Consider the following 23,253-nt stretch of genomic DNA (forward strand, 5'->3'; position numbering starts at 1 on the left):
GCCACACACAAGAGGTTGTGTTTGGTTTCTGAATATATCTATTTTGGATGAATCGATTGAGTGAATGACTTCACTTGTTTATTTCCTGAATAAATCAGTGTTTTTGAATGAATTGAGTAAATGACTCAACTTCAACTGTTGGCCTAACAACATAATGTATAGAAAGCAATTCCTCACCACTTAAGTCCCACCAGCAATAAGAGTCTCAATAATTATATTACCGGCATCCGCATCAATGACGATAACATTCTGTTTATTCTAAGCACAAGCTGCTGTTAACGCTAAAGCTCTTTAAAGTCAGATGGATTCTAATTGACTAGTTACAATGGGCATGCCCCCCCATATGTTAAAACAAAGTGGATAAACAGTGAAAAGTCACATTACCATTAGCGGTTTCTATCCACCATAAAACTATTATGTGCATTTTGGGATATTGCATAAAAATCTGAATGAAAACAGCAAGATGCGCATATATTTTTTAAAAATGCACATCAAACTGTTTACCATATTGTTTTTATCCGATAAGAAGACATGCTCAAAAAATGCGATGGAAACACATTTACCCAATGTCCAAAAAAAAAACACACAAAAAAAAACTTTTGCTCAGCAGTGGATGTGATAACTGGTTGGTTGGATAACTGGACTAACCACCAGACCAATTTCATTGCACAGCATGTCAAATGTTGGTTTGATCATTCTGAAATGTTATTTATTTCTTGGGGGTGGGGGGAGCCACATCAGCAACTTCTGATGAATTACAGAAATGTTGCACCAGTTTCCCAGGAACATACGATTTTTTTCTCTTAAAAACCAGGATGCAAACCTAGTGTATATCGACAATCTGGAGCTGGAACGCAGCTCTGCCAATCAGAATCAAGGATCAGAACTATAGGGTAATACGTTCAATACTGACTATTCTAACACAGTGTCTGAAAAGGGGCATCAAGCTCTACCATTACACACCCATAAAGCAAATTACGATTATAAACAACCAAAACATGTATTTTGTAAAACAGGTATAGTCTTGAAGTAAGGCTTTTCCTGTCATGATCTCATGATTTTAGGAACTGTGTAATTAAATTATAGTAAATGATCTGATTCTCGGCTGTAAAGTGCATGTCTCCGTAGGGACTTAAGAGTCAGTCCTTTATGACATGATTATCTCTTGATAGTCGCTTTTAAAGGCAAATGGTGTTAATAGGTCTTGAGAGGTCCTGACGAAGGAGACTGAAATAGAACCGGCTGACAAGTGTTTAATCATGTCAACTTCAACAGTGCAAAGCCCAGATGTTTGCCAAAGAAAGCCCAGCAGTGTGGATTGAGTGCATGGGTCATTAAGGTGAATAGACAAATACTGATCTTGGTAAAGTGCTGCTCTCTAACTGTGGACATAGCAAATGTTCCTTAGGGAGGGACTGGAAGCAAGAGAAACACCGAGATCTGCACGTCTGTCTGCTTAATAACTACAACTCATCCTCAAAGCATTTTTAGGCATGCGTATATGGATTATATGGAGCTGGGCACAAAATGGCTCAGCCATTAAAATCTACGCAAACGAGTCTCAGGGGGATGGCCTTGCGGTTACAAAAGTGCTTACATCACATTTTCAGATGCGATTTCAGAGAAATCACTCGATTCATGCCTTGTATAGGGTGGAGATTCTTGCAATGTTTGGGATATTCAAGGTGGATCAGGGACATATTCGTGCCAAGACTGCCGTCAGGTTGATTAAAATGTAAAACAGTTCTGCTTTATTTCAATACTGTAAATGAAGAGAAAGGCACGTTAGATGTGATTGTTATCCTAACGTCAGTCGAGAGGAGCTGGACACCATTTAGGTAAATGTTTAGACAATGTTTGAGAAGCACAGCATGGGCAACAGTTTGGGTGCTATTTGTTTAGGCAAATTGTGTTTGTCTATTTTTGTCATTGCCTTTGGAAGACCACATTTCAGAAATTAATGTAGGAGTTAGGGAGCCTATACTGAAAAAGGTTCCTAATCTTTTTCTTTCAGCACTAATTTGTGATCAATTTATTTTATATCCAATAGTCTTTGCAGCTTATAATAAAAATAAGATGCAAAAGACAACCTATACAGAGTGACTAAAATGATCAAATAACATTATAACAGTAATAATAACCATTTATATTTTAACAAAAATAATATTTATGTATATAAAATATTCATTGAAATGATATGTGTCATTATTGCTTAGGAATTAGGGACCATCACCATATGTAAGAATATGATTTGGGCTCTTTGTTTAATTCTCTGACCTCTAACCCCCTGCATATGACCCTTCGGCCTGCGCTCTATGCCAACAAACAAGTTGAACAGCTTTGATAAGAGCCTGGAAGATTTCCCATTGTAATCCAGTATACAAAACAAAAGAAACACCCTTATATTATCTTGAGAATCCCAAACAGTCTGTTTGTTTGTGTGATTGATTGTTGATTGCTTTTGTCATCCCTTAGTGCCAGCTGTGTATTATATAAAAAATAAATGACATTATGAAAAAAAAACATTATCATTAGACACTGAACTTGCTCTTATAGAACACAAGACTATAGACTTATAGACTATTGTTACACATTGGAGAATTGTAAAATTCCACATAGTTCATTTCATGAATCACTAACTGATGTTTTTTTTCAATGTCCTTTTTATTTATTATTTAAAATACTTTTTTTTTAAATGATAAAAAAGAAATGTGTTGTTTTTTCTAAATTTGTTTTATATTGTTTTATCTGAGAGCATATCAGCTGGAAACACTGTTCAATACTGTGCAAATATTTGTCATGCCAATAAAGCAAACTTTATACTGCTTTATAAAAGTTCTTCCTGTGTAGTCATGGACGACTCACTCATGTGGCGTCCCTTTTCCCAGAATCAACACGATAAATGTTGTAATTCTGTGTGAAGTGCATGAATGGATTCACCGCACCTGATGGATCATCCAGAAACTTCTCTTATGGAAATGAGACTGCCACTGCGGTCAGCTTTCTCATGCCATGAATTTTTCAACTTGATAAAATCACCTGAATTGTGGAGGGGTTCTGTGCAAAAGCTGGAGAAACCATGACTGAAAGCCCTGCATGTGTGGGGGGATTTGACCGGGAAATGACAGATGGAGTAAGATTTCATTATGATTCACCTCAAAAACAGGAGATTTTTGTCAGCCACAGACAGAAGCTTAGTCACTGATCCACAATACCAACACAACATGCTCTAGAATTGGTCATTTTATTTTTTCATAAATATTTTATAAATAGGCCTATATATGTTTAATTATGATGTCTGTTGAACAAATAAATAAATTTTACATTTGCATTTATGTTTGATATTTTATTTGCTGTGTCTATGGCAGGTTCTAATGTGACAATTTAAACAAACATTAACTTACAAATATTAAATGAGGTAAAAAGTGGGACAACAAGCCCAGTCTCACCAATTTAAAACTTAAACATCAAAAGGACCTTTCAAGGACATGACTATACATCATTTTTGAGTAACCGCATTAAACTGTCTTTATTTGTGAGATAACTGGAGCATATACTATTTTTGTTTTTTTTTACTTATGGTCTCAGTTGGCACATTAAGTTTATTGTAGATTATTAAACCTATTCGTTTAGTTGAAATGTTGCAAATATATTTCACAATACATTTTAATATCTTGTTTGGGGCGTCGTTTGAGTGTAATTGACTGCATGCTTATCAGCCTGTCACCTCCCACTTCCCTGGACTCTCATGAATGCAATAACTCAAAGGCTATTATTGTGCACACTAATATTACACTATAAACAGAGGCACGTTCAGCCTCACTCTTTATCTCGAGTTAAACTCTGAGGAAAGAAAGAAAATAGAAAACGCATGTTGGTTGTCCCTCAGATATCCTCAAGCAGGGAACCATAGACTACGCGGTGTCTTGGGTGTTCTTTTTTCTCCTGTCAAAGGAAAAAGGAATGACCTGGGTTTGGGATTTTCACCACAAAAAAGGAATCCACACGGGTTAGTTCGACTTATTTTGCTCCCAATTGTATTCAATTGCTAAGTTGGAGAGTATGTTTGAGACAAAGAGGTCTACCCATCGTCAGCTATTATGGGGCACCGCATAGCACAGGAGCGTAAACGACCGGCTCTGGATAATAGGCTATTTTGTTTCACATAGGCTATCCGGGGACAAATATGGTGCGTCTTTTAATTTACTTTACTATTGATTGGACATTCAGAGAACTACCTGACAATTGTAGGTGACACGGAGAAATGTATTTGTTTGATTGTGGGATGAATAAGTGGCGCGCGCATGTCTCGCACGAGCGCAGGTGGAATGGAGAGGCGCTGTAGTAAACGAGGAGAAAACGCCGAAACTGGTCGATATTTTTAGCAGAAGATTTTGTTAGTCACTTCTATGGTTTGTGGGTTTGTTCTTCTCGCGTTTTATTTTAAAATGTAAATAGGCATGTGTGGAAAACCGCTTCTCTTTTGAGGGGCAACTCAACGCTGGGAGGATTTTGCTCTCTGGACCACAGTTATTCAATTTACACATCACTTTCACTTTAAACCCCATTTTCGCGTGGATATTCATCGTCGAACAGAAGAATGCCCGAGGAGTTTTCTGCGTCCAAAGCCCTCTACATGGGCATGGAGGTGGTAATCGCCGTGTCATCCGTGATAGGAAACGTGATGGTGGTTTGGGCAGTACAAATGAATAAATCTCTGAGAGACACTACATTTTCCTTCATTGTTTCTCTGGCGCTCGCGGACATTGCAGTAGGAGCGCTGGTCATCCCACTGGCGATAACTATAAGTATCGGACTCCAGACTCACTTCTACAGCTGTCTGCTGGTGGCGTGCACGGTGCTGGTTCTGACCCAAAGTTCGATCCTCGCTTTGCTCGCTATAGCCATCGACCGATACCTGAGGGTCAAGATCCCAACCAGGTAAAGTTATCCTTATTAAATGTGTGACTTGCTTTAGTTTCAACACATTCCTTTAACACTCATACAAAATGCAAATTATGAAAAGGATTACATTTAATAAGTTCAATCATCATCATCATCATCATGATGAAACCTAATGCACCTGACTTAATGACATGTGACTCATGCCTTCCCACATCTTACACTTTATTGTACACTATTTGCAGAGCTCTCCATTGTATATGAAACAATTCACAGAGAATGTGTCTTTAAATTAAGCAAGCACTATGTCAATGGATCTTAATCCCATGGTATACAATTTGATCCTTTCTTTGTACAAAGTTCCTTATTTTTGTATTGTTTCTTTCTTTACTTCTCATCACTTAATGTCAAGTGTCAGAGATATCATGGATAAAAAAAGTCAAGAAAAAAATGCCACAACTCAACTCATCACAACACTTTAAAAGCTACACCTGACTCCATATGCACAAGTGCATTATTTCTTTAGGGCACAAAATGCATACACAATCTACTTTTAAGTTCTAGCAACATCCTATTTACAGACTATGTTCTCCCTAGATGGGCTAAAAGCAACATACTCAAAAGCTATTCCATTTTTAAAGAGGCTTTTTGTGTGGAGAATAGACTGTAATGCATCATAAATGGGAGTCCTGTTCAAATCCCTGATGAGCTTAATCAATAACTTTCTGTTTAATGTTTTTTATTTTACCGTCTTGATTACCGTGACCTGTACTATACGCCAAAATTAACACGAAATCCACCCCTTCAACACTTTTGTGAGAGGACTTGTGGGCAGGCTCATAGAAAATGTGTGAGGGAAATATAGCACATGGTGGCTACATGGAAAAAGTTTCCTCCTACAAAACAATTTATATTGAGAGGTGTAAGTGGAGAGCGAAAACAATCCCATAAAAATGTCACGAAAGAACTATAGAGAAGTGAAGTGTGTCTGAGAAGTGTATAGAGTTGCTGCCCTGTCGGCTTTGCCAGGATCATTCATTGTGCACAATAGATGAGAACAAGTTATCAAATAAAGGACCTACAATGGGGTCCAATAATATAAAACACTATAGAAAATAATGCTTTTTCTATTAAGTTTTATCCATGTTATTCCAGCATGATCCCAGAATAATGGAAGGATAAGCTAAAAATACAGAATATTAAAATTCTGTGGTCTACTGTGCTGATGCAGAATGTTGCACGTGCATTACAAGCTACTTGCAGAAGACAAATTATTTGACAATTATGCTCAACTTTTCAATAATGCATAACAGCTCTTATTGTGTATAAAGCATAGTCCTGCATCACAGCTTTCCAAATACAATGTATTTGTGTACAATCAGAAAACTGATCATTTAGTCCCAGCAACAGCGCTTCTCTTGACCCTACAGCATGAGTGAAAACAGAATTATGTGGGTCTGGGCGACAGAAATCATGTAAAAGAGTGTGAATATTGAGATGAAACAAACAATTCATCATTTGACATTTCTGTGTTTACTTAATATGATTAATAAAAGCACATTCAAGCAATGATTCAGACAAAAAAAAAAAACATCTACTGAATCTTAACAAACAGGGAGTATTGACTCAAAGCGTCTTTGTGTAGAATTCAGTCAGACAGCGGCAGAAACTTGAAAGTCTGCCATGAAATCACAGGTACCTTTATTGTGAAATCAGTCACACAAAAGACAAGGAGATTGGAGAGAGACCTAGAATCTCAGATGAAAGGTGGTATTTTAGAGAAAATGCACCTGTATTGAAGGACGAGAGGGAGTGGGTTGGACTGAAACAAGCTTTGTGGTGGTGGTACTTTGTCACAATTTGGCTCTTAATTTAAAGTTACATGGCATGTCAAAGGAGCTGCCCTTGGTCAGTCAAAGACTATACAGTACACCTTATTTCACAGTGATTTGCAAAGTAGTCATAATTCTGTACTAGAGCCAGAACGATGTATTGGTCAGCCGATATTATCGGCCGATATTACACTCTAAAAAATGCTGGGTTGTTTTAACCCAACTTTGGGTCAAATATGGACTAACCCAGCCGTTGGGTTAAATTTTTACATTACATTTTTAACCCAACATTTCGGGTTTGTCCATATTTGACCCAAAATTGGGTTAAAACAACCCAGCATTTTTTAGAGTGTAGGCATTTTCCAAAATATTTAAAAAAAAATAAAAATAAAAACGGACGAAACACGCTTCAATCATCTCTCCTTGGCCTGTTATATTGAAAATGTATGTTTTACAATTTGCAGTATGATGCTATCTATTGCTAAATTATGGCTCATCATAGACTAGCTAACCACAAAGCTAGCTAATGCCACTATCATCAGTGGAAGACCGCTAACGTTAACATTAATGAGCTTGGAAACCACAATGAACTGTTTCTGCCTAAATAAAGTAAATAATGATTACTGTGTTTATAACTAGCGTATATCTCTAGTTACAGTCCCTGCATTGTAAAATGTAAGTTAGACTTGCGAGGAGTGAACATTTAGACATAGAGAAAAAGTATCAAACGTATCTTGTGCATAAAAGTTATCTGTGTGCGTTGCAGACTGTCGTTCTGTAATGGATTTAGAATCGCTAAACAGTAGGTTTTAGGAGGCAGGCAGCAACTGATGATTGAAAATGGTTTGATAGCTTGATTGTGCAGGCAAAGGGATAAGCAAGCTGACATTGTAATTATAAGGTAGCTTATAAGGCAATGTAGGGACTAATTATTATTTTATTTATCAGAACTTTAATATATTTTGCAACAAAACATTAACAAAAAAAAAATATCAGCCGATATATCGGATTTTAAAATCCCAAAATATTTGTATCGTATCGGCCTTCAAAATCCTTTATCGATCGGGCTCTATTCTGTACTAACTACACAGAATTTAGCCTTTTATTTTCTTGTAATGGAGACTGTGAATATGTATGTTTTCTTAACTGCACATTTTGAAGTACTGTATCTATAATACTGCAAATAATGAGAAACGGATTCAAATTGAAAACTTGTTTGACTCTTGTGTTCTTGTTTTGTAGTTATAAGCGAGTGGTCACTCCCAAACGAGCTAGAATTGCAGTATTCATGTGTTGGACGGTGGCCTTCATAATTGGCTTGACTCCCATGCTGGGCTGGAACAATTTACACAACCTGCAACGTAACAACCGCTCAATCGGCCCTGACCTCAGCATCACCTGCCAGTTTGAGAACGTCATCAGCATGGAGTACATGGTCTACTTCAACTTCTTTGGTTGGGTGCTCCCCCCTCTTCTTTTCATGCTCATCATTTACTCGGAGATCTTCTACATGATCCACAAGCAGCTGAATAAGAAGGTGTCCAGCCACTCTGAACCGAACAAGTATTACGACAAAGAACTGAAGCTGGCGAAGTCTCTGGCGCTAGTCCTTTTCCTGTTCGCCGTGAGCTGGCTCCCTCTTCACATTATGAACTGCATCACGCTCTTCTGTCCGAAGTATGAGAAGCCCATGTTCCTCATTTATATAGCCATTCTGCTCTCGCATGGCAACTCTGCAGTCAACCCCATCGTTTATGCTTTCCGCATCAACAAATTTCGCACAGCGTTCCAGAGGATCTGGAAACAGTACCTCTGCTGCAAGGAGGCTCCTCCTCCCGACAGCCAGCCAAGCGAGAGACTGGATAACAATCACTATATCGCCACCGACCCTGCTTTGGAACATAACGTCTGAGTGACTTCCCAGCATCCTCTGGGAAGCTCAAACGCCTTCTGCTGGCTGGACAGACAAAGCTGTCAAGTCTCGGTTTGTCTCTTTTGAATGTGAATCAGAGCTCACCACAGACTGTTCAGGCTGAAATGTCCATTTATTGGAATGAGAGCGCATCGTTCATAAAAGGAAGTTAATCACAGGAAATCTTGCTTTATGGAGAGAGGCCTTGAAGAATGTTTTGAAGTAAAATGAATTTGACAGAACAATTAAATTATAAAAATATAGAAATATTTGCTAAAATAATGCACACAACTGCATATTGTGTACTGTATCTATTCACCAGTTAACTGGTTCAATCTGAATGTATGCAGAGCAGATATCAGAGCACCGTACAAGGTTCTTGGATATTCTACTTGTATTCTGAACCTTTGTGCACAATGACAGGAAGAGGATGTAAAAAAACAGTGACAAGAAGGTGGACACAGGTTTTTCTTATCCTATTATGGAGTGTCTGAGCACTGGTCCGTTATTGTGAAGGACAAAAATATGTTCTGCAGGCAGCTGACACTGCATTTCTCTCACAGTTACATTGAGGTTCTCTTGATTTTTTGCAAATGTGTGTGTATGTGTATGATTGTGGGCATGTCATTACAAAGCTAGATTAGAGGAAACTGATGCACTGAAGTGCTATTTATTCTTTTTTCTTGTGACCGGAAAACAAAACTGGAACTGTCTGTACCCAAGACTAAATCTACACTATTTGAATATTCAGGGTTAATAAAAGATCAAATCCAATAGTGTATTTCCTTTCAGTTTTATAGAAGTATTTAGCTATACTTTTTTCAACAAAATAAACAACGGACTCATTGGAAGGATTGGAATGAGTATGTACTGTAACACTACTGGGTAAACCTCATTCTATCTATCTTAAAGAGATAAACCTCCCAAAAAAACAATATTCTGTAATCAGTTATACACGCTCATCCCAAACCATGACTTTTTTTCTCCTGTATAACACAGAAGGGCATTTTAAGCAGAATATGAACAATTTTTCATAAAAACAGATACAGTAATAAACTAGTTTGACTAATTCTAAAATCAAAGCTAGAAAAAAAAGATTTAATATTTTACATATAAAATTATTTTCCAAAAATGAGTTTTCTATACATTTGACCTTTGACCTTTTTTAGGGTGCTGTCATTTTTCAATTATATTCAATTATTTTTGGCAAATTGTCTGAAACCTCACACACATATATATTAGGGCTGTGAAAAGATTAATCGCATCCAAAATAAAAGTTTGTGTTTACATAATACTTTGTATATGTGTGTGTACTGTGTATAATTATTTTGTATATAAAAACACACACATGTATGTATATATTTAAGAAATATTTGCATGTATATATTTATATATAATTTATTTGATATACAAATATGATTATTTTATATATAAATATACATGCATGCGTGTATTTATACATACAAAATAATTATACACAGTACACACATATGTAAACACAAACTTTTATTTTGGATGCGATTAATCGCGATTAATCTTTTCACAGGCCTAATTTAAATGTATTTTCTAAATCTGAAAAGTAATAAAAGAACTTAGTGTTTAAAAAAAACATTAAAAAAGATTTATTAACTTTACATTTAATTTTGTGCGTCAATATTTTATTAGGAACTAACATGTGAAAGTCATGTTTCTTTCTTTCTTTCTTGGCCTTCCAAATAAAGTGTTGAAGCACGAGTGAAAATGAACAAGAATCTTCTTTTTCAGTGTAGCCTCGATTTTGACCCGTTTAGTCAACATTTTTGGAGTTTTCACATTTTCTGACTTTTTTTGATCTCACATGTGGATGTAATACCAGGTCTATACTGACATAAAAAACTGAACATGTATTTAATCTGTACATAACAATGTTATATGCAGTGCACCATGTCCAAGTAGATTATGTTCATAATTGTTAAAAAGTTGTGGAATTACAATCATTTGTACATGAAAAATTTGTGAGTAAATGGGAACAATGGGCTAATTAATTCTAGTATTTTGCTTTTACTGCACTGCATCAGACAGACCGGACAGAGAATACATAAGTGGTAATGCATTGCCTGAGTGAGGAGGTGGGGGCTTCTTGTCCCTGAACCCCACGCAGTTCTCAATGTGTTCGGAAACAGGAAATGTCAGTTTACAATCAATGGAAGTGGTTCATCGTCATTCATCATCTTTACTGTCAGGACATTTGCCTTCTAGCTGTTGGTATCAACTTTTGTTTGTCTCAAAGCCTCCATTATGCAACCATTCCTTATGTGTGAGCAGTAAGAAGCCAAGGAAGAACTTTATTATTAAGAAACTTCTTACTTTCTAAGAAGTTTATTATTAGAAATAACACAGGACCCAGGGGTCCACATGAATAGGTAGGGGAGACAGGGTTGGTAGGCACAGTTTTTATTTATTTTTATTTATTTATTTATTATTTTTTTTTGAAATATCTCAAGTGGAAAAAATATATCAATTAACCCAATTACTGTATGTTCAAAATGAAAGCTAATAATGGAAATGGTTGGAACAGTGCTAAACATTTACAGCTTTGAGACAAAAAATAAAAATAAATAAATATATGCATATTATGCAATATGAAATATGATCGTATGAAACACAATTAATATGAATAATTTATTTGTGCACAAGTTGCCTTTTTTATTATATTATTCTGTTCTGTTATTATTATAGTAGCCTATGTGTCTGTATGTGTTTGTTAAATAATTATAACTTGTATGAATGTGTCATAAAAATGAATAAATTACAAATGATTTTCATAAATTATTTTAGCCATCGTTTCAACATCGTTTCTCACAGGCTTTTATACTGACCTCTAGTGGGTAATAGGCACTTAATAAGCATTCCATTATTATTAAGCCAATTGTCCAAGATTTAAAAACAGTTTAGCCTAATATATATATATATATATTAGGCTAAACTGTTTTTAAATCTTGGACAATTGGCTTAATAATATATATATATACTGTATTTGATAAGGGAATATAAATAAAATAAGTGAAAGTAATTGAGCGAACAGCACCGCCCAGTGGTTACGTGTTAAAGTAAAAATAATATGTCCGTATTACCGTATGTGATTTTATTACATTATGAACTGCTTCTCAAAGCCAATTAGAAAGAAAGAAAGAAAGAAAGAAAGAAAGAAAGAAAGAAAGAAAGAAAGAAAGAACGAAAGAAAGAAAGAAAGAAAGAAAGAAAGAAAGAAAGAAAGAAAGAAAGAAAGAAAGAAAGAAAGAAAGAAAGAAAGAAAGAAAGAAAGAAAGAAAGAAAGAAAGAAAGAAAGAAAGAAAGAAAGAAAGAAAGAAAGAAAGAAAGAAAGAAAGAAAGAAAGAAAGAAAGAAAGAAAGAAAGAAAGAAGACCACAATCATTAATAAACACAAATGAGAATTGAAATTAACTGGTATATTTGGAGGAAGTAGCGATTTCTGCATTTCTGATTCCGATTTCTGATTTCAAGCAAAAGACCCGAAACCTGCACATCAATGCACCTTTAATTTGGTTTGCCAACCGCCATTTTAACAACAGAAGAAGTCTTCTTCTGAAGAAGAAGCAGAAGAAGAAGAAGCAGTCAGCAGAAAATCCTATGCAGAAATCTGCACATCACGGAAGTCAGTGACGTCACATGAGCTTGAGAGCGATTTGGAGGCGTGGACAACAAACGTATTTTTTTGGCGGACAACCCAGTCGCAAATCTCATAGCGCGCAGAAATTTTTTGAATTGGTAAACAACACACCGCGACATGGCGCTCATCTGCAAAAATAGAGCACATCGTCTGACCGGCTAACCGGCCTGCTAACACACTCGGATAAACAAAGACTGGCAAGCATGCAGTTACATTTATCCTTTTTTATGACTTGTGCCTACATAAGCAAAGTGAAACTTAGATGCGATGCTGCTAGTCCTTTAACTTACTGCTAACGCTGCTTGCTTAAGCTGTCCGTAACACTGTTACATTACTAACACTTCCCAGCGCATATTGAATATTGTGTGTTTACATTTATGACAGCGCTAATAGAAGTGACGCTTTTTAAACGCCAACAAAACCAGTGCTGCTGAAATACGGCTTTTGAAGAAAATCCCTTTAGGAAAAAGCAGTAGGTAACGTTACCGCCTGAGCTTATCACAAAAGCAAAAAAATGAACGGAAAAGTCCTACCGGACACTCCCATAGCCGTAGACTGTTGGCAGCTCCGTAAGTGCCATCACGTCCGACTGTTTTTTCTGTCTCACATGCACGCGGATCACACCTCTGGCCTGTCATCCTCCTGGAGTCACAGGCCCATCTACTGCTCACCCCTCACCGCAAAACTGCTCCATCTCAAACTGCAGGTGACTTCTTCTGGGGAACATTGAAAACAATATATATTTTTTATATATCAGTTTTAGTATTATTTATATACTTTTTTTAACAATAACAACAATGTTATACATCAGTCAACTGTAAAATATGTTATATGGAATGACATTTAGTCTATAATGAAAAGTGCTATGCAATTTTTTTATTGACTTAACGTTTCTCTTCAGGTTTATACAGAACATTAATCGTTGGTCAATATTGTAAGAATGTTCTTGGCTTTGGTACTGTAACCATACAGTATGGTGTATGGTTATTCCTATGGTTTGTGATTTATATGGATATACAATACCAAAGCCAAGCACATGCTTTAGAAAGCCTGTTTTATTTCATTTTTACAAACAGCATGTTTTTTATAATGTAATTTCTTTTCTCACTCGGTATAAATGGGTCTTTATACATTGCATGAATGTATTTAGCTGTATTTATATTTACGAAGGGGTCCCTTCGCAAAGGGAATAATATATTGTGGGGGTCCTTAAGTTTGAAAACCTCAGAGGTCTAAAAACAAAATGGATTAAACATTATAAACAGATTCCATAGAGATGATGTTTAATAATACTGGACCTAATATCCAGAGATGAATAAGTACATTTATGAATGCTAAATGGCTTAAACTGGTACAGTAGGAATGAAAAATTGTGTCATGTTTTTGTCATCTACAGGTCAGACAGAAATGGATTCGTCCTTTGGAGATTGGGGAAGCTCACATGCTGTTGCTAGATGATCTTGGAAAAGAGCGGCTGACCGTTACTCTAATAGATGCCAATCACTGTCCTGGGGCAGTTATGTTCCTCTTCGAGGGATACTTTGGCACTAGACTCTACACTGGTGAAAATTAATATTATGGAAATGCACAATATTTTCATAGTTTTTCTTAAGAAAGTTATTGATTCTCACTGTCACATATTGAGATTACATTTTAATATTAGTTAATGTGTTTTATCTCAGGTGACTTCCGTTTTACCCCATCCATGCTCCGTGAGGATTGTCTGAGGAACAAAACTACCATTGACGTGCTGTATCTGGACAACACAAACTGTGACCCCACTCGAGCTGTACCTTCTCGACAGCGAGCCACTCAGCAAATTAAAGAGATCATTAGGGCTCATTCTGGATATGCCGTCGTTATTGGTAAGACTCTCACACTTTCAGCATTAAAGAATTTCTTGTAACACAGTTTCATGTGTTTCTACAAAAAAAAAATTAAAAAATTATTTGAGTGTGTAGTGATGTAGTGTGTTGGAAATTTTCACACGGGTATATATTACTGTAAATCACTGTTCAATGCGTCCTCCCTTTTCGAATAGGGAAGGCCACATCTTCTACAAAACAGTTTCGTACCAATTACAACGATAACGACACAAAGGAACGATATTTTTGGAAACGTTTTTTTTTTTCAGCTGATGAACAAAAACATTGAGAATCAGAATCCAGAGCTTGAGCATTTAAAGCGGTAAACAACAAAGAGGCTCCAAATATTTATTTTTTTTGACTCTCTCTCATTATACAATACTTCTATGTCGTTTCATATGGGGTCAGTAAGGAATTGATACTTTTATTCAACAAGGATGCATTAAATTGATCAAACGTGACAGTAAAGGCTTTTGTAATAACAAAATGTGTAACTTTCTATTCTTTAAAGTATGCTGCGGGATTCTTTTCAACATTGATAATATTAAGAATTGCCTTATGTGTACGTACTAATTATCATTAGAATGACTTCTGAAGGATCATGTGAGACTGAAAACTGTAGTAATGGCTGCTGAAGATTTACCTTTGCCATCACATGAATAAATTACTTACTTGAATTACTTTCCTTTGTGAGCATAAGACACACATTTCAAAAATATCTATTTTTTCAAATGACCGACCCCCGGTTGGCGACCCCAAACTTTACGTCACATTTTTTCATATTAATCTATCGACTTATAAATGTTATGTAGAAAACATACTGTGAAAAGTGACTGAATTCATCTCACACTTTTGAGTTTGATCTTTTAAAATGGCAATAATCATTAATGAGTCTGCTATCTGTTATTAGGTCTTTACTCTCTGGGTAAAGAGTCCTTGTTGGTGGAGCTGGCTTTGGAGTTTAAAACATGGGTGGAGGTGGATAGAGAGCGTTCGGAAACCTTGCGATTTCTGGAGCTTCCTGACGTTTTCACCACTGACTCTGGTGCGGGCCGTATTCGTGTGGTCTCTCAGTCTGTGATCAACGCCTCCAACTTGCTGGCATGGAATAAAGTGCAGCCTACCATTGCTATATTGCCCACAAGTCGCCCTATGGTCTCCTGCCACCCTAATGTCTATGTGGTGCCATACTCCGATCATTCCTCCTACCAGGAGCTAGAAGACTTTGTGTCTGCCCTGCATCCTGTCTCACTAGTGCCTATAGTGGGCAACTGCCTGCCTTATTTTTCTTCCCTTCTGAGGCCCCGCAAGAAGTCTAAAGAGGTGGTGATTCCAGAGTCGGTCAAGCACTACATGATGAACAATTCTAATATTCAGGCCTCCACAAACGGCGTAACAGGCGTGCTTCAAAGAACCTCGCGTCCTGAGTTTCGAGGGGTGGTGTTTGACTCTCCAGAGTCAAAAATAGCCCGTCTTAGTCACAATGACGGGGATTCAGATGATGCGGATGGAGATCATGATACTTTGAATGGGAATTCTAAGATGGATCAAGATTCTGACTGCATTCTTCTAGACATGAGCACCGACTCTTACCATGGCCCACGCGGCAAGGGTTTGAAACTCGTCCGAGTTGCATCGGAAGATGTCGTCACGATTGGCAGCAGCCTTCCTCCGGATGACAACGAATCCATTTGTACACTTAAAGATGTAGGATCACCTGATCACAGCTCCATGTATGAATGTGGCCATGAAAGTCCAACAAAATCATCCAAGAAGAAGAGTCCTCAAATGGGCAGCACCAACTCAAGAGAGATGTGCTCTTCGATGGACAGCATCAGCATCCATGATCAGACCTGTGTTTCCTCTGCGGCTGCGCTCACACCCCATGAAACAAGCCCGGCGGCCTCTGCCTTGACCCTCAGATTAGAGCGAGAGCAGTGGCTCCTTCAGAACTTCACCATACCTGCTGAAGAATGCAAAAGTGACCACGTGTTGTGTGGACTTAATGAAATGTATCGCATTAATCAGGTTGATCTTCCTAAACCACCAGGTGATCCTCTTGAAGCGGCTATAAAGGAGATTCAAAAGTCTAAATAAAGCAGTTTGTGATTGCGATAAGCACTTATGTTTATGTAAATGTTTAATAATTATGTATCAGTGACAACAGTATTGTCCCCAAGTCATTTGTGCTGTGCCAAAAACTGTTGATGGCATCAATCTGGTGGTATTATTTTCAATTCTAATGTTTGACACATCACACCAACATGTTTTCATATGTAGCATTTACAAAGCACCTTATTGTGACATTTGTTTTTAGTTTGAAATAAATGCTCTCATTAAAAGTGATCTTTGTCAAAATTGGCTTGATTTCAAATAATCTTGACTTTAGATAAATCTTTTAATTCATGTATACGATTTTTAGACCTTTCAAAACTAGATACATTTCCATTTCATGTATAGAATATTGATTCATCCAAATGAACTTTTATTTAAAGCTGCAGTCCGGTATTATCCTCTTTGTCGCCATCTCTGTTCGAAACCTGCAATTGCAGTTATTCGCGGAATTGTCAACTTTACGCGAGTTCTACTTCAACACTCTCGACATGGCACAGTGTGGATGAACGCAATGTTTGATGAGAGTGTGCTGTGGAGTTGTCCAAAATTATTCCCCTTTTTAAATCTGGTGATAGGCATAGTCTCAAAAATTATAAGCCTATATCTTTGCCTTCTCAATTTTCAAAAATTCTGGAGAAGCTTTTTGTTAAAAAATGTGATTATTTTCTTGAAAAACATTCTTTGATACATGATAATCAGTTTGGGTTTCGAAGCACCCGCACAACAGCTATGGCTTTGATGAAAATCACAGAAGACATTACTACACAATTGGAGAATAAAATTCATACGATTGGTGTTTTTATTGATCTTAAAAAGGCCTTAGACACTCTTGATCATTGTATATTGATATCTAAATTACAGACATATGGAATTAGGTGTAATATTAAACTGGATTATTAGTTATTTAGTAAATAGACAACAATCTGTATAGTATATATAGGCCATGAATCTAAGTTAGAAATAATACAGTGTGGAGTCCCTCAAGGCTCGGTACTAGGGCCTAAATTATTTTCTTTATTAATGATCTCAGTGATGAATCAAAGATTTTACTTTTTGCGGAATACAAATACAAATTTCTTTTTTGTATCGGGGAAGAAAATAAAAATATGAATGGAAACTACTGAACAAGAATTGGTCCTTCTTCAGAAATGGTTAAATAAAAATAAACTGCTGTTAAATTTAAGTAAAACAAAATTGATCTTGTTTACAAATCAAAAATGTCCCGAAACTGTTAGTTTGACTTTTAATAGAATAACTATTGAGAGAGTGTCAGACTTATAGGTTTTTTGGAGTAGTCATTGATGAAAAATTTAAATGAAAGTCACACATTGCTTATTTAAGAAATAAAACTTGTAAAAACATTCCCGTTATGAGTAAGTTAAGTTTATGTTAAATTATAAGGCAATGAGAATCTTATGTGGTTCCTTTATTTTGCCATATTTGATTATGTATTGTTTGGAGATTTGGGGTAGTTCTTATTTCACTAATTTAGTGCCCTTGTTTATTTTGCAAAAAAAAAAAAAAAGGGCTATATGAATAATTAATGGAGTTGCTCCAAGAGAACATACTTTAGGACTGTTTCTGGAGTCAGGACCACTCAAACTGAAGGATTTGGTTTCTTTACAAACTTTATTAGTTGTTCATAAAGCTAAACACTGCCTGTTACCGCATGGACTGCAAACCCTTTTCACTATTAATAGTGAGACAAGCAGAAGAAATAATGACTTTAAACAACCCTTTGATTCAGTTTCTGGAATGAAAAGATGGAATTTTCTAGAAAATGATCTAAAATGTTGTTCAAACATTCTACAATTTAAAAATAAGTATAAAGAGAAGATAATTTATATAAAGATGAACGTGAAAATTGTTAAAATTATAACAACAATGATGGTCTCGTTTTTGTTGTTAGATTTGTCATTATTGCATCATTGTGGTTTTTGTTTGTTTAGTGGTGTGTAAGCTGAATTAGTAATAATAATAAATAAAATTAAAAAAGACAGGAATGTGTAAAAATTGAAAGTAGATTATATCTGGTCTGGACTATTTTTGTAATTTTTTTGTCATGTCGGTGAGGCCATCTAATTTGTAATTTATTTATTGTAAGAATGGAGTAAGAGTTTATAATATCTTTTTCTTCATTTCGTGTTGCATTACTATGAAAAGTTTCTTATTTCTTACGGGCCTGATTTTCCTGATTTGGTTGTATGTGCTTAATTTATGGGCATGCTTAATTTATCTCTGAAAGCAAACAAAAATGTCCCTGCATATCATTAATGTGGCAGAATAGATCTTAAATTTCAGTGTGTTTCTAATACAATGTTCCTCAAATGACTTGTTTAGTGCAAGGGATGCATAGATAGACTACAGGGGAAAAGAGTCTGAATGACATGAAGGTGAGTAGATGATTTTTTTTTTGACACTTTTTCTAGACCAAAAAAGGGAGAAGCACTGCTTTAGGCGGTGTGACTTGAATAGGCTGTTGGTTTAACCAGAAGGTGGCAGAGTAGTACTCTAAAACTCAGCTACATATACAGTAACATGCAATAAATGCAGGGAAATATTCTGAATAAATCTTATTGATTTTACAATTGCCGATAAAAGTTTGAGAAACGCTTTTTATGTCAGTACTGATTATGTCCACAGCTGCAAAATTCTATTAATTTTAGTCTCAAAATGTAATCTTGAAATACTATTCCGTTTAAATTGAAATTTCTCCCAATAAAGAGTTTCTGTAGAAGGAACATTTACATTACTGAAAGTCTGATTATAGATAAGCAGCCATTCTTGATCATGCCACATGCTCATGCCTCACAGATGGGTATGAGTTTAAAAAAGATGAACTTCAACCAGATACGCACTGAGAAAAGCCCCAAGCAGATGTCTTTAAAAGAGATGCATTACAACTTAACTTTCAAGTGTGACAGATTCATTGAAGTTTTATCAGACATTCCTGTTTCCTCAGATAATTGTATATGGGCACCATCAAAAGTTTCACCTAAACAATTCTTTTTTGAACAGATAATCCGCAAGGATTTGTCCCCGTCACTGATACTAATGCCTCATATTCAGAGAGATATGAATAAAATAAGAGCGGATCAATGTCTAATATATGTCTCTCAGATATAGGGAAGTCAGAGGTTTGTGATTTAGTATTACCCAGCTTGTGATAATGCAAGTAATACATATTTAGGTATTCTAAACACTTCTATTTACCATTGAATTCACGTTCTGAGGGATTGTGTGTAAGTGATTGGGCTTGCATGTGCTCGGCAAGGAAATATACAACTTAAGCCAGGCTGTCCTATAGCAGTGATGTTTAATTCACCTCTGGTTTCTGCCTGCTCACTCTGCTCATAAAGGATGAATGGTTTGATGTATCAGGGGGGCTCTTTGCATTCCAGATGAGCCAAATCCACATTAAAATGCTCTCCAAACTGGCCTGATCAGCACAGGCATCCTTACATCAGCTGAGATCCTGGAATGATGGCCAAGCACTGACTCAGCCAACCGCCACAGGGAAATAGACTCACCACAGCTAGTGAGAGTTATTGGCCTAAATGTGTGATTCAGTTGGCCCATCTGAGTTATCTCTGAATGGTTAAATGTTAGACTGGATAGTACACCATTAGCAATATCAAATCTTGTTACTTTGTGCTTCAAGTGAATTATTTTGTCCCAAACAACGTCACAAATTGACTGTGACCGGGAGGGGACATCTTTGGTTCACTTAGTTTTGTCAAACTCTGACTTTTCTGTCTATAGGAAAGTAAAATGGACATATTACCAAATATGGTAACCCATATGGAGAGTTTGTCCTCTGCATTTAACCTATCCAAATTAGTGCACACATTAGGAGTAGAGAACACTCAAACCATGGTCTGCACAAACACACACGGAGCAGTGCGCAGCCATTTTGCTGCAGCGCCCGGGGAGCGATTGGGGGTTAGGTACCTTGCTCAAGGGCACCTCAGTCATTTCCTGCCGCTACTGAGAATCAAACCTACAATCTTTGTTTTACCAGCTTGATTCACTAACCATTAGACCACAACTGCCCTAAAGGAGAAGCAGAAGACAAATAAAAATAAACAACGCATTTGCTCATGATCCACAGAAGGGCACCAGGACAGCTAATAGCTTCTCTCCACGCCCCATTAGTCCTTGCTGGGCACTGCCGTTTAAGAGAGTCAGACTGGGCAACGCATTTACACCAAGTGTTAAAATGTCACTGACCTGTCCTGTCCCTTACAAAAAATAAGTATACTTCAAGTTCATTTTCTTAAGTATACCTAAGAAAAGTTCAAGTATGTTTTATAAGTATACTATTTATGTAGTAAGTAGGCTATAGTAATATCAATGCACTAGTAGTATACTTGTAAGTGTACTTTCAATTACGAACGAACAGTATTTACATCGTTTTAAACTCTTGTTACTTGGAGGTGGCTGAGGTTACAAGAGGTAAAACTTATAAATACTGTTCGTTTTCTCACACAAACCGCTCGTTTCGTGTCTTAGGCCATCAATGTGTACTTACAATTACGAGTCATTAAATCATGTTTAATTTGGACTTCTCTGTGCATGCTCTTTGAGGTGGTGACCATAGACCTCCATTATATGATCGATAGATATTAGCGGTTTGACCTGAAAATATAAAAATTGAAACTACTGCGGAAACAAAGACACCTACATCTTGGATGCCCTTGAGGTAAGCTAAAAGATTTCAAAAATTAATTTCAAAGTGAACTATCCCTTTAAGTAAACTTTAAGTGTAACAGCAGTAAACTAGTTTACAACTAAGGCTACATTTTTCATTTGCTATACTACAACTGAACTTATAACTAGTTTTACTGATCATTTACTAGTTAAATGTTTTTAACTAGTAAAAAGGTGATTTTTTTTAATTTATGAAAGTAGGTTACACCTTGAAGTATACTCTCAGTAAAGTACAATAAACTACCATTTTTGTAAATTTGGAATCAGTACTGACTACAATTCAATATTCAATTCAAAATACAATAATAAACTGTTGCATGACATCAATCCCACTCATCATGTAGAAATGACTCAAATCATGTTTGTGATTCATACAGTGGTGTTTTGTTCTGAAATGAATCTTTTCAACTAATCTTGTTTAAATTTAAATGATATTAGGAACAACAGCACTCAAGTGATATTTCTTTAAAGTAACTTTATGCAATTGGTCCTATATGACACAAAACACTTAAAAGCCTATACTCCAATAGTTAATGTTTAGGGTCTATATGAAATCTTTGTATATACACTTTTATTAGTATTTTAGGAAAACGCTAATTTTAACTGGTCAAAAACAGCTGTTTTTTTTCTCGCGATTTGCAAAGATTAATATAAAGTAGGTTAATAAAACTTTATACTTACTTTTTCTGGAGGTGAATGGTTGCCACCGATTCTTTTTTCAGAAGCAGCTTCTTGGCAAAACCAGTTTCATAGTGACCCTCGTTTATAAAGCATTCTCCCGAGAAATGATTCGTACAAACATGAAAGCATTGACGTCGTGGGGAATAACGTTAATCCCTTCGAAAACAAAACTCAGCCACTGCTCTTTAGCGGTTCGGTTTTAGGAACACCAAAATGACTGATGTGGTTGTTATTATGGTTATTATAACACCCAAGAACAGAGCACCACGATCACTTAGACACCATTCCAGTGTATCAACATTGGCGGACTATCGTGACAGCACGCTCTGGGCAGGGATGTGTCGAAACGCTGCTGTCAATCAACAATCGTGAGGCGTCCGACCGTGTGATGTCACATGATCAAAAGCATCACGGGAAATACATAATAGATGCCACTACGTCACTCCAAACAGAACGCGAACGCCGCCATATTTACGACCGATCTCGCCCGGTGTGGCCCTATGGGTATGCCGACCAAACTGCCCATTTGAAAGAGAGAGAGACAGGGGTACCTGGAGAAAATAAAAATTTTAGGCTCTGATCCTTATTTGTTACCCCCAGTTTTCTTTTATCCATTATTGACTTCCATGATATGTATCTTGTGCATAACCCATCCCCATAGGCTACAGTGGGGATCGCTTGAAGGCTTTCAAGATCAATAGGCCTATGCTGTGGCTGGATGAGTAAAAGACGTAAAAGTGCAGCACCTGGCCACCAAGGATTTATATTTAATCATGGGATTAAATATTAGGTATTATTTAAAAAAATTCAAAAGTGTAATTTGGTGGTTGCTTCTTCTGACTAGGCAGCGTTGTTTGCTAGTTAAGTGGCTAGCTCTGGTAGCTTGCCAGCTGTTAGTCACGGCTGTCATTCATCTGGATAGTCAATAAATCATTTAATCGCACGATAAAAAAAACTGAGCACGATAATTTTTATCCCCCCCCCCCCCCTCTACCTCTCTACCAAAGAGACTGGATGACAACTCTGTTAAAGACATAACCGATTTATTTTACGCGAATACTCTCCAAAACGGACATTTAAACATAAAATTGTGTGTCCATTCAGACACGAAACAGAGCTCAATACATTACTCGCTCGCTATTAGAGAATACGGCTGCGAGCTTCGGCTCGCGTGTATGCGCACAGAAAGAAGAGACATGATACAATATGAGACATGCAGCTCTTCTCTTTGAATGACAGCTAACCACTTCTTTCTTATATCCTTTTCTTTTGGTGTATAATAAAATACCAGTTTGGGGTTCCTCTTTTGGCTGTTTGTGCAGCCAACAGCAGAACATATTGCAGGCATTACTGAGAGACCGTCGGTCGTAAAGATGGCGGCGCAAAGCTACAGTGATGTCATGTGACCCAAACGAACAAGGAGATTAAAATAAAAACGCTGGATGGATTTTTATCATTATATGATGGTTGTGCACTGTCAACGCACATTTCAGTAAAATCAACTTGAAAAGGTGTGTACCATTATGACCCCTTTAAGTCTGAGTGATATAGCAGATACTAGGGCTAA

At 36.6% G+C, this 23,253-nt stretch overlaps 2 protein-coding genes and 1 long non-coding RNA gene across 4 annotated transcripts in view; 2 read left to right on the top strand and 1 right to left on the bottom strand.

Annotated features, from left to right (window-relative positions):
• LOC148973731 (uncharacterized) overlaps positions 1-12,983 on the bottom strand; it is a 54,808-nt gene extending 41,825 nt beyond the window's left edge. Inside the window, exon 1 of the long non-coding RNA XR_016146522.1 lies at positions 12,849-12,983. This is a non-coding gene — a long non-coding RNA (uncharacterized LOC148973731). The remainder of the gene's footprint in view (positions 1-12,848) is intronic.
• adora1b (adenosine A1 receptor b) lies at positions 3,775-9,420 on the top strand. The gene is made up of 2 exons (XM_039658005.2): positions 3,775-4,941; positions 7,977-9,420. Exons 1-2 carry the CDS (start codon positions 4,601-4,603, stop codon positions 8,644-8,646), a joined length of 1,011 nt encoding a protein of 336 aa, XP_039513939.2. The 5' UTR covers positions 3,775-4,600; the 3' UTR covers positions 8,647-9,420.
• On the top strand, positions 12,062-16,526 carry dclre1b (DNA cross-link repair 1B). Of its 2 annotated transcripts, none has more exons than XM_039658003.2 (4): positions 12,062-12,791; positions 13,712-13,877; positions 13,998-14,180; positions 15,091-16,526. In XM_039658003.2, the coding sequence occupies exons 2-4, from the start codon at positions 13,757-13,759 to the stop codon at positions 16,275-16,277; spliced, it is 1,491 nt and encodes a 496-aa protein (XP_039513937.2). In that variant the 5' UTR covers positions 12,062-12,791; positions 13,712-13,756; the 3' UTR covers positions 16,278-16,526. The 2 variants fall into 2 exon arrangements, with proteins under 2 accessions (XP_039513937.2, XP_039513936.2); XM_039658002.2 differs by having other exon boundaries at positions 12,063-13,021.
• Positions 16,527-23,253: the final 6,727 nt, after the last annotated feature.

The sequence above is a fragment of the Pimephales promelas genome, chromosome 14 (genome assembly GCF_988280905.1).
Source record: "Pimephales promelas chromosome 14, fPimPro1.hap1.1, whole genome shotgun sequence".
In the NCBI taxonomy this organism is placed as follows: domain Eukaryota; kingdom Metazoa; phylum Chordata; class Actinopteri; order Cypriniformes; family Leuciscidae; genus Pimephales; species Pimephales promelas.

Bases quoted from the DNA above. Each gene is read 5' to 3' on its own strand.
- dclre1b (XM_039658002.2), top strand. From the start codon at position 12,830: ATGAACGGAAAAGTCCTACCGGACACTCCCATAGCCGTAGACTGTTGG. The intron at 13,878-13,997 runs GTGAAAATTAAT...GTTTTATCTCAG, and splicing joins TGGCACTAGACTCTACACTG to GTGACTTCCGTTTTACCCCA. The intron at 14,181-15,090 runs GTAAGACTCTCA...ATCTGTTATTAG, and splicing joins TGGATATGCCGTCGTTATTG to GTCTTTACTCTCTGGGTAAA.
- adora1b (XM_039658005.2), top strand. From the start codon at position 4,601: ATGCCCGAGGAGTTTTCTGCGTCCAAAGCCCTCTACATGGGCATGGAG. The intron at 4,942-7,976 runs GTAAAGTTATCC...CTTGTTTTGTAG, and splicing joins AGGGTCAAGATCCCAACCAG to TTATAAGCGAGTGGTCACTC.